The 12429-nt window shown below is 39.2% G+C and overlaps 1 protein-coding gene across 1 annotated transcript in view; it reads right to left on the reverse strand.

Moving 5' to 3' along the window:
• The window catches only part of SORBS1 (sorbin and SH3 domain containing 1), a 143042-nt gene that overhangs the window by 34429 nt on the left and 96184 nt on the right, over positions 1-12429 (reverse strand). The window contains exons 17-19 of the mRNA XM_044665725.1: positions 6769-6941; positions 4736-6217; positions 3922-4007 (exon numbers count right to left, since the gene is read on the reverse strand). Coding sequence (XP_044521660.1) covers positions 3922-4007; positions 4736-6217; positions 6769-6941 — 1741 coding nt within the window. The remainder of the gene's footprint in view (positions 1-3921; positions 4008-4735; positions 6218-6768; positions 6942-12429) is intronic.

A 12429-nucleotide genomic window follows, 5' to 3' on the forward strand; every position in this document is an offset into this window, starting at 1 on the left:
ATACAAGTCTTAAAGAAAACCTGATAAGTTAATCACTCTAATACTCTTGATTGCAGCTAGATGCATATTAAAATGTAACTGGGAAATATTTAACAAAACAGATGAAAAAATAATAAAACACAGATAACAATATATGGTTTTCTAAGTCAAAATCCAGTCCACAGGGATCATATTATGGATGGTTTGTTGGCCCCTGTTTCTATTTGATCTAGACTGCCACAAAGACAAAGTAAGTGGTCTAAATGAGACAAAATATTCTATAAGTGCAATTAACAACAAAAATATTTGCTTATAAAGGTGGTATTCCTGAGCCACCCTCAAGAGAACATGGGTTTTTTGAGATTTTTCACAAGTAGAGATGGATTGATACCCAGCCATCCAAATTCTTTGTACTCTTTATGACTAGTTAACATGCATCTGCAAGATGGCTAGCGAGGGCTTATCAGAAGGTCTGAGATCATAGAAGAACAGAACAACATTGACCAGCCTACAGCGGTATAGCACTCTTGTCCTTTGGTCTTGTAAGTATTATGTTACCAAGGAAACCAACTAGTCACAAATTAAATCATGACACAATCATCATAAGAGTTGTAGAGAGACCATGCTAATACTGTCCACATCACTTTTAGTATTTTCTTTTTCTTTGTCAAAGCAAGTCCCATGACACTAATCAGAAGTCAAACCTGAAACCTCCCATATGGCAGGCAAGATATCAACCACTGAGTGACTCATCTCAATGTCTCATTACTTTAAGGTTCTTTGATTTCATGGGTATGGGGACTTTTCCCTCTGGTACAGATTATAACTCTTCAAGAACTTAGTAGCTGGTCTTTGAGAATGTTTGTGGCTGAAAAAATTCATTTCCCTGCAGCTGTCCTGATAATTGACAAGACTCTCTAGCCTGTGTTAGGTTGGCTCTCAGAGGATAGGTATCCAGACTATTTCACTGGACCTGGACCAGAAGTCTTTCCCACTTGGTAGGACCTGCCAGCATTCGTCCTCCAATGGTATAACCTGTGAAATCCCAGGGTCAATGAATAGGCACTGGAGAGGGACTGACCTCAGTCTGGAGTAGTACTGGGCACCAGACAATGTGAACTATGCCTCTCCAGAAGTGGCTGGCTGCATGATTCAAATCTGTACTACATTCCCACTGGACAGGAGTGGACGATTATATTTTATATCATTATAAATGCAACCAATTCATGGGATTCACTATGTACACTAATCAGGACCCAATTATATTGCTACTTCTTAAATGGGATGAGATTTAATTTGTTCCAGCTGTACAAGCCCCATTGGCCTTGTATTTTAATGCTTATTTTCATGGTCTCTGTTCATGTAGCTATAACACATTTTAAGTCCTTTATCATTTGTATTACGCCTGGAAAAAGAAAGAAGAGAGCCAAGATATAAAGATGAAATCTTTATAGTAAATACAATTATAAGAAAGATTCAAGGGAAATAAAGTTATTGTTGTGTAAAGGAAGGATCTGAGCTCAGAAGATACAACTTAGAGGCCCAGTTCTTTTACTTTCTAGACATTAGAATATAAGCTCCTCGTGGGCAGGACTTTGTATTTCATCCCTAGCACTTAGCATAGAGTCTGGCATTAAGCAGGTGCTTAATAAACCTTGTTGAATTATATATTGATATCTGCATGACTTGGACCTTGGAAATATTTAACTTCTCTGAACTTCAGTTTCCTCATCTGTAAAATGGGACTACTAATAATACTTATATTAATCTATCTCATAGGATGGTTGTAAGACTCAAATAAGATAAGCATTTAAAAAACTAGAAAGCTAATTATAAAGTCAGTTGTTCCTAAGTTTCTTGAGAGCAGGTACTGTCTTTTTCCTTTCTTTGTACCCCTAGCACCTAGCAAAGTGCCTGACTCATAGTAGGTGCTTAATACATGTTTGCTGCCCAACTGATTGACTATTATTGTTCTATTCTGTGGTTCATCTTAATAGCAATTTACTAATTAAGTTACTACAAATCCCCTCATGCAGATTATCCCAGACAACAAATACATTTTCATGGTCTCTGTTCATATAGCTCTGACATAATGTAAGTCCTTTATCATGTATTATTTGTATTGCGTCTGGAAAAAGGAAGAAGAGAACCAAGTTGTGATTGAATTCTTTCAGTTTCTTGTTTCCTGCTCTCAATTACTAAGGACTCTTCAGTGCCTCTCAATTCATTTGTCCTTAGCCCTTCAAGAAAATCACACTGAAATTTCCGAATCACCCAGAAAAAGAAATCAATATTTTGTAAAGTTTCAGATTTTTGGAAGCAGAAAAGGATAATAATGATATGTTCAGATGAATTCACCTCTTTGTCCTACTGGATTACAAGCAATTATTTTACTTAAGCTGTCAATAGAAGGCTCTCACATTGAGGTTGTGACTTTTAGGGGAATATTCATTAAAACAAAGTTCTATTGCAGCAAAATTCCTGGAAGGTCTCATATAATTCTTGACCATGGGAGCATACCAGCTTCAGCATAGAAGTACTTTCAATTACACTTTCACAAAAGTAAAAAATTCCTTCTGTTTTGAGACACCTAATTAACAAGTTTTAATTACTGAACAAACTGGTTTTCCCTCCATGTTCCGGAGGATTATGTACTTGGTTTTTGTGTGTCAATTTTTTGACACTCTTGCTAAGTGTAGGTAGTTCAAACAAACTATCAACTGCTTTATCAAAAGGCTAAATATCCCATCTATTTTACTATGGCACTATCCCAAAACCTCACGAAGATCGGAAGGGATCTAAGAAATCACCTACTTCTTTCAGTTCAAGTCATTTGTCATCTCTAACTTGGTCTTAAGAGAGCTGCTTGACACTCTCCAAGTTTAAATGATTTATCCAAGGGCACATGGCAAGTATGTGTCCTAGGTAGGTTCTGAACACAGATACACTTGGCACCAAGGCTAGCTCTCTATCCACTAAATCATATCGCCTCTTACCTCCTAATTTACAGATAAGGATACTGAGGCCCAGGGAGGACAAGTGCTACTCTCTTAATACATTCTTAAGTGTGTACGTGTACTTTTGTATAAATCCTTTCATTACATTTATAGGTCAACTGCTGATATATCATCTTAGCCAGGCTGTTATGATGGCAGGTAAAACCCAGAGCAACCACAGCAGCATACCATCTGACTGCTGTGGTAAGCACGGATGAGATCATCTTTGCCTCTTACCCAATAATTTTTCCTTTATTAGACAGCTGCAATAATTTTACCTGGCAGGCATCTTATGCTGAATCACCACTATGAACCACTCAGCAATCACTTACTTTCAAACACCCCGTGCCCCATTCTTAGTAATTACAAATTCTTAGACAAACCAAAGTGAAAAGTATTATGCATCTCTTTTTTTCTCTCTTATTTAAGTTTGTTGGAATCTATGTACATTTTCTCTGCTGGATTCAGGTTATCTTCCCAAGCTATTTTTATGTAGATCATTAATGTTATTATTGCTTCCTCTCTGCTCCTACAGAGTGCCAGCCCTCCAAACACAGAAGTGGGAAAATGGATTACACCTAAAATGTTTCCTTCATCTAGCAGAGGGATGAGAGACCATGAAGAAAAGGATCAAGAAAAGGATTCTTCTTCATAATTTTTCATTCCCTAGATCTGCATTTAGGATCAACACCAACATTTTTCATCACGTCCCAGCCATGAGTAGTCATCTTTTTAGATTTCTACTTTTTGGAGACAAGAAGTGATTTATCCCAAGTCATAAGGTTTGCACATAGGGCTAACCGGTACCATCTAAATCTCAATCTCTACTTTGAAATGAAATTACCTTCATAGAAAAAGACAGGCTGACACAGAATCTGCCAAATATTTGGTATCTTTTTTCATTTTTATCTTGGAAAAACTTATAAGATTTTAGGAGGGGACTGACCTCTTTGTCATCATGACGCCTTCGAATAAAATCTTCAGTAGTTTCCAAGTATTCAGCTGGTGTGAAGTGCCGAGGAGACTCTGAATCTTCAAAACAACATGGCAGGCAGAGTTAAAAAACAGAGATTGTTTCCCAAAATTCTAGGCAGGGGCAGACTTGTCTGGCAAGCCATACGCTTTCCCACAATAGAGGTTTTAAGGCATTTTAGTGAATATTGGGAAGGTAAAATAATGAAATATTGAAAAGCTCAAACTGATTGAATATTAGGTCTCCTCTCCTTCCCTCTACTTCTCCCTCCCACCCCTTTTGGGAACCACTTGTGGAGTCAATTAATAATAGAGGAAACCAGTGAAATAAAGAAAGGAGATAAAAACAGAGCATCTCCTTTCACAAGCATCCCCACTAATAAGACCAATAAGGTCTTATTGGGACAAAGTATACATTCACACAGACAGGCCAACATGAGAGGCTGCTCCTCATTCCAGTGGGTTTTGTTTGGACAGAGGCAAATAACGGGAATCTCCAGAGTTCCCCTGTTAAAAATCCTCATGCCATCTAAGTGGCCAATTTTTTTTTCAATGCAGGGTTTGGCAATGACTCTATGGGCAATAGATGCATTTTCTTTCTTTCTTTCTTTTTTTTGTTTTTGTTCAGAAGGGGCAGCCACTATTAGCCATGATTCAACGCCAAGCAACACACAAAGGAAATAACTGACAGAGTAGGAGACGAGCATCAAGGGACAAGGAAGGAGAGGGACAAGGCAAGCAAGGTGGGAAAGACAGATGAGGTCACACTGGTAAAGGAGACAAAAAGCCACCTCGGGGGGGTGTTCCAAGGTCATTTTGCGGGTTGTTGTTCCTATCCAAGCTGGGTCCTAAACATGGGCCTGAGCTGCTGGGTTTAAGGGTACCCAGATAGTCTTCTGGTATCACAGCTCTTTTTGGAGAGGGTTCTGAGACCTGGTTAAGCCTTTCCAGGACATGGAGTGATGACTGGCGCTTGGGAACAGAGGGCTTCCCTTCGGGGCAGAGTTCATCATCACCAAGGGGATGCATTTGGGATTCTGCTCTCTGTCCCACAGGAGGGCTAGAGGAGTCACTGTGTGGAGGTTTTCGGGGATGGTACTGGAGGGGCTTTTTCAACCTGAAAGGCAGGGGTCCCATGAGGTAGATGTTTCTAAGGACAAAGTTCTTGTCCCCTCCTACATCCATTCTCCATCCAGGGTTCCTGGAGGACTGTTGTTGCTCGTGCTTTCGGATGGTGGTGAAGCGTGTATAGGAGGCTGGACAGCTGCCCTTGCACTTGTTGAGCCGATGCTTATGGGAATCACTGTGCACACTGCTGGCACTACCTTCTCGACTGTCATTGGAGACAGTGGAAAGATGGTCGAGCTCATCCAAGCAGGCTGAGGCTGGGTCGGTGGGTAGAAGGGTCCTAAAATTTAAAGCTGGCTCTTCCATATTGCTACAGGAGGATGAAGTGTAGGCCCCTGTGGGGTCCGTGATTTCCTTCTCCCTGTGATGGAGTTTGGGAGATTCCAGGAGAGATTCAGCAGAACGTGCTGCACTCAGACCGCTGCGGGACAGCAGCGGAACAGGAGACTTGCTCAGTCGGCCTGATAAGTCCAGGGACGGCATGGAACGGGACCGCTGGATCAGCTGCTCAAACGCTGTGACCCGAGAAGAGACTGTGTGTTTTGGAATGTGCTCAGAGCTCTCCTGGCTGAGATTCAGCTCTCCCCTGGCCTCTGCCAGGCTGCTGGATTCAAAATGGGATGCCAGGTCCCGGACACTGGAGGAGGAGATAGAGCCCAGGTGAAGCCCAGTTCGATTGATATGATGCATATTTTTGTAAAGCATTGTGAATTCGCTCCCCACCTTCCTGGAGAGGGGGCAGTACTTCCTGGCACTGGTTCCATAATCTTGAAGGCTCTGAGTGCTGCTGGAGTTGGTGCCATATTCTCTTCTCACCCGCATGAGAAGATTTTCAATGCTTCCTCCTCCTTGCAAAGGGAGTGTCCTTTTGGACTCATCTAAAGCAGGGGAGCTACAAAGATTTTCATAGCTTTGAGCCTTCTCAGGGGGCAACAGGATACTCTTCTTTTCTTGCAAGAGAGCACTCGGAGCTGACAGCCTGGGTTTGAATTTGGAAGGAAGGATCTCAGAAATGCAGGCTTTTGCTGCTGATAGGGGCTTCTTATGTTTACACATAGGCCCTACCACATCACTAGCATGAAAGGTTCGACTATTAACTGAAGAAGAGGAAATCATATGAGCATTCCCACCTTTACGATCCACTGGTAAGCATGCAGAATAAAATAAACACAACCCATTAGGTTAAAAGCTGGAAGCAGGGAAGAAAGGAGAGGTAACATGCTCATTTTTTTTTTATCAATGCATCTCTTTCACTTGGTGTCAGAAGCAACATAAAAATAACTGAGCTGCAAAGCAGGTGCAAATGGGGCAACTAAAAAAAAAAAAACAACCATTCTCCCCTCCCTACTTCCTCTAGGTATTTCTGGAAAGAAGGGGACTCAGCTGGTTTCAAAGAGAGAAGCTTGGTTTAAAAAAAAAAGAGAGAGAGAGAGAGAGAGAGAGAGAGAGAGAGAGAGAGAGAGAGAGAGAGAGAGAGAGAGGTCAAAGGAATGGTAAAACTAGGGGACTGAGAAAGAAAAATTGCTAAAATCAGAAAGTACATGAGGGGATGTGATACAAGAGGTCTCAAAAGGTTTGGATAAGCATCTGGACCAGTCAGAACTTATCCTCGTTGCTAGAGGATCAACAGCAACTGTCATTTCCATTATCTGTGCTCAGGAGAAATAAAAACTGACCATTTTCATCCAATTACCTTTAGTGGAAGCAGTGCTAGAGGGCCTCTTGAGACCACTTAGTCCCTGGAGAGGAATGTCTCCACCTTCCAAAACACTTTTGTAAATCTGTCTTTCATTCTCCAAACCAGTGGAATCCCCTGGAGCCATCTCTGACTCTCTCTTCACTGCATGGATGTTAGGTGAATATGTGCTACAAAAATTGTAATTAAAAAAATGCCAGATTTAGTGTCAGCTTTAAGAAAAAAAACTAAGAGAGGAGAAGAAAGGATGTTACCAGTTAAAAGAATAAACCCACATCCATTTGTTCAATAAAGTTTCATGCAAGAACATTTCTGTCAGATAGAAATAATCATTTTCAATGAAAAGTACCAAGAGACTCCTTTTATAGGGAAGGTGGCCCCATTGGTAGCTAATGTTCACTTGAACTCAACTCAAGATTTTAAGTTCCTAGGGGAAGCTGGGTAGCTCAGTAGATTGAGAGCCAGGCCTAGAGATGGAAGGTCCTAGGTTCAAATATGACTTCAGACACTTCCCAGCTGTGTGACCCTGGGCAAGTCACTTGACTCCCATTGCCTATCCTTACCACTCTTCTGCCTTGGAGAAGTATTGACTCCAAGATGGAAGGTAAGAGTTTAAAAAAAGAATTTAAGTTCCTACTAGGTGCAAGACACTGTGGCAGATACTGGAGAGGAGACAATGAGAGGAACTTGACATTCTCTCAAATAACTTATCTTTGAATGCCTATTGTAACAAATGTACCAAATGTACCAAATTTTAAATCATCCCTGCCAGGGTTATACTGGTTGTTAGTTTTTATGATATATTTCATTCCTTTTGGAATGAAAAACCTTAAAAAATCCCTAAGAATCTTTAAGATGATGTTTCTTCCACTAGATTTCTTTTGACCACATCCAGCTGCTTTCCCCAGTTATAGCTTTTTAAATGTAATTTCACTTCCTTGTATAGTATAGCAGGTACCATGGTACTGGAATTCAAATAAGTTATCTCTACATTCATAACTGATGAGAAAAGCTCACTATGGAAAAATTGACAGATCTGTTCCATTTCATGTCTGCTTGTGTTTTTCTTTGTCTACAGATGCTCTTGAAATATTCTGGCTTAGTTGGATCTCACAGCAAGTTCTCTAACAGATCATTTTTCCCTCAGTTACTTTTTTTTTTTTTTTGCTATTTCATGAGGCATTATTGGCTAGTAAACTTCCATCATCTTTCTTGGTAATGAGTTTAGTTTCTAAACTTATGTACTTTGGTTGTGTTGCTTTTCCACTTGGGAAGTAGAGCAGATGCAAGTCAACCCTCAACTTTCATGAGAGTAACGCTCTGAGAAAATGGCATGAAAGTTAAAAATGCAAATGTTGATATATATTTGCTGAAAAATATGCTTTTCTTATACAATTCTTCATAATAAAACATTAATTCTGATGTGGCCTTTCCTAACATAATAACTATGAAACAATTTGTAAAATGCAACACGCAAATAAAATTGGTAACGTGAAAAACATTTTTTCTCAATAGTAATTTCCTAGAAATCTGTAACCTTTCATAATACCATCAGTAGACCAGTAGTAATAGGATAGTAGGATACCAACAGCTCCACAAAAAAATACCTCATGTCTCATCTTTTCAGTACTTTATATAGCACTTTATATAAATGTGCGTAGTTGCCAAAATGTGAAAATAAAAATGAGGTTACTAATAAAATCATGAGAATGCTTAGTGTCACAAAATAAAGTCTCAAATGTTGAGGACTATTCATTGGCAGAGGTGTTTTCTTATTGTGTGTATGTGTGTGGCTTTTTTTTACAGTCTCCTGGCTGAAGTGACCATTTATATTAGGAAATTAACATAAGAAATGGTGGTTATGGAGTAGCTAGCTAGCATAATGAATAGAGTACCAGGTTGGAGTCAAAAAGACCTGGGAAAATCTGGCCTCAGACATTGCCTAACTGTGTGATCCTGGGTAAATCATTTCACCCCAACTGCCTAGCCCTTACCACTCTTCTATCTTAGAAATGTTATTTGTTATCGATTCTAAGACAGAAGGTAAGCGTTTTTTAAAAAAAAAAGAAATGGTGATTGCATTGAGTCAATGTAACTCATCTAAATGAGTAGAAGCTACAGTGATTGCATGCAGTTTCTTTTTTTCACTTCTGTTTCTTTCTGCTAGTATGGCATTTATGACTTTATAGCTCTGACAGAGTCATTCGCCAGTTATATTTAGTTGATTTTGAAATGATTGTTGTTGCAGTAACTTCAAATTTAACATATCCCGAGCCTAGATTATCTTCTTTCATCTTAAATCTGTTCTTCCTCCTAATTCTACTTTTCCTGTTAGAGGAACAACTATTGACTATTAAGCTATCTTCCATCTGTGAAATCTTGATATTATCTTTAACTCTTTCCTCTCTGTCATTTCATTTTTGATCAACTATTCAGGCCTGTTTAATTTACTTCTATAATTTCTGGAATCCATTCACCACACTCATACCACTATAACTGAACTCTTGTTGCCATTCTATGTGCCAAATCCCTCCAAGCTCCCTTACTCTTTAATGGGTTCCTCATGATGCAACTCAAATGTCACCTCTTCCAAAGACATTTCCCTTAAGATCTCACAAAGAACTCTATGAATCATATGCATGCATTATGCAGATTCATTAAACTAATCTACATATTTACAAAGGTATCATATAATTCTAGAACTGAGGTTCCTCGACTTTTTTGTTTCATGAAATACTTTGGCAGTTTGATAAACTCTAGGGACCTCTTCTCAAATAAAAATTTTATATGCTTAAAATAAAATGCATATTACAAAGAAAACCAGTTATATTTTGAAACTTATTAAAATACTTTAGAAAATAATTCATGGGTGGGGAGCAGCTAGGTGGCTCAGAAGATTGATAGCCAGGTCCAAATTTGGCATCTAATACTTACTAGCTTTGAAACCCTGGGCAAGTCATCAGTAGGCTAGTAGTAATAGGATAGTAGGATACCAACCCAGCTCCACAAATAAATATCTCACCTCTCATCTTTTCAATACTGCCTATAGTTATAAATGCGTGCAGTTGTCAAAATGTGAAAGTGAAAATGAGATTACTAATAAAATCATGAGAATGCTCAGTGTCCCAAAAGTTAAAGACTCAAGTGTTGAGGGTTGACTATTTATTGGCAAAGGCGTTTTCTCGTTTTTCAGTCTCCTGGCTGCAGAGACCATTTATATTAGGAAATCAACATAAGTAATGGTGGTTATGGAGTAGCTAGCTAGCATAATGAATAGCGTATCAGGTTGAAGTCAAGAAGACCAGTGCCTAGCCCTTACCACTCTTCTGTCTTGGAACCAAATACTAAGTATTGATTCTATGACAGAAAGTTAAAAGGTTTAAAAAATGTCATGGACTCCAGATCAAGAGCTCCTGTACCAAACTATAAGCTCTGTGAAGGCATGTATCGTGCATTATTTAGATTCTGCATATTCCTCTCAGTGCCTGGACCATGTATTACAAATGTTGGTCTTTAATAAGTATTGGAGTATTAGTTTTGATAGAAATTAAATGTAAAGGAAAACAGCAAAGTCTGCCCTAAGCATCTTAAAATAAAAGTTGGTGGCCAGGAAGAAATAATCCTGACTGAATACTGAAACTTGGAACTGATTCAATTCAACAAAGAACTGAAGTTATATGAGGCAGATAGATGACCCCATAGATAGAGCACCAGATGTAGAGACAAGACCTGCATTCAAATCCAGCCTCAGATTCTTTACTAGCTGTTTGACCCTGGGCAAATCCTATTTGGCTCGGTTTCCTCATGTGTAAAAATGATCTGGAGAAGGAAGTGATCAAACATTCCATTATCTTGGCCAAGAAAACCAACCCTAAATGAAGTCATGAAGAGTCAGGTGCAATTGAAATGACTGAACAGCAACAAGGATCAAACTTGTACACTCAAAACGCAATATGGGAAGAGTTGTTTGGAAGGGGTTTCAAACAAAAGTATGATTTGAGGTGGGGAAAGTGATTATCACCTAGTAGGAGAAGTAGGAAAATTACATGAGGGCAGTTGCATTTAAATGTAAGTTCCTTTTATTTATAGGTTATAATTACAGGAAATCAGTTAATGTAAAATTAATACAGTGAAAAATTATTGAGATTACACTGAAGGAAATCTTTTTTTTCCCCTCCTAAATTAGATCTGTGATTTTATCAATGGGAGACATTCTGGTATAAAAATTTCTTCGGTCAATACAGATCAATAGTTCTGAGGTCACTTAAAGCCTTTCAGAAAGTTGCTTGGGGGCACTGAGAGTTGATTAACAAACCATAGTCAAAGGGGAAGGGAGAAAGGAACAAGTCTTTATTAAGCTCCTACTATGTGCCAGCTCTGGGTAAAGCACTTTACAAATATTATCTCATTTGTGGCCACAGAGCTAGTTTGTATCAGGGAAAGGGCCCAAGTCTCCCCATTCCAGTCCCACACAACAATGCTCCTCTCCAAGAAAGAGCCAACCTCTTCCTTTGTGACTAGTGGAAAAGAGGAAAGAGTGGGTGGGGAATGCAGGAAAGAAATAAAATAATGGATACTTTCCTAATAAATGCTTACAGGTTCTGTTATTAAATAATAATCCCTTATCTTATCTCGCACTTTACAAAACAATTTAAAGTTATCAGCTGATTTCATCCCACTCTAGCGTGTTGTGAGGTAGGTCTTAGGAGCTAAAAGGAACTACTTTAAGTTATTAAGTCCTGCTCCATGCCCTGAGGAGTATAAGTTCCTTTAATTTATTTCTATAATTTCTGGAATCCATTCACCACACTCATACCACTATAACTGAACTCTTGTTGCCATTCTATGTGTCAAATCCCTCCAAGCTCCCTTACTCTTTAATGGGTTCTTCATGATGCAACTCAAATGTCACCTCTTCCAAAGATATTTCCCTTAAGATCTCACAAAGAACTCTATGAATCATATGCATGCATTATGCAGATTTTACAGATGAAATAACTGAGACCCAAGGGGCTCTGTGGTACTCCCAGATAGTTAGCATCAGAGATAGGACTAGAATTGAGATCCATTGTCAGAATTTCTTTCTTTTGCAATCATGTTAGACAAAGGCTGTTAAAACCATTTGTTCCCATTGGCACCTGGGTTTTAGAGAGTCCAGAGATTAAAAAAGGGTGCCAAGTGCCATCTAGTGACCAAAGTGAGTAAATCTTTTTTTTTTTTTTAAACCCTTACATTCTGTCTTGGAGTCAGTACTGTGTATTGGCTCCAAGGCAGAAGAGTGGTAAGGGTAGGCAATGGGGGTCAAGTGACTTGCCCAGGATCACATAGCTGGGAAGTGTCTGAGGCTAAATTTGAACCTAGGACCTCCCGTCTCTAGGCCTGGCTCTCAATCCACTGAGCTACCCAGCTGCCCCCATAAACCTACTCTTAAGAGAGACTTCTATCTCCTAAGAACTAAAGATGGTGGCAATTAGATCAAAATATAGTTATCAAAATATGAAAAAAAAGTCACAGATCCCCATGTAAAAAACCTTTGAGGTAGCAAGGAGTAGGAACAACTATTCCTCTGTGAACAATGAAAAGGAGGAAAGAGTGGGTGTAAAGAATGCAGGAAATGGAGGGAACTCTTGTCAGATGGCTTCAATCATCTCTGGGAAG

This window comes from Gracilinanus agilis, chromosome 2 (genome assembly GCF_016433145.1).
Source record: "Gracilinanus agilis isolate LMUSP501 chromosome 2, AgileGrace, whole genome shotgun sequence".
NCBI classification, from domain to species: domain Eukaryota; kingdom Metazoa; phylum Chordata; class Mammalia; order Didelphimorphia; family Didelphidae; genus Gracilinanus; species Gracilinanus agilis.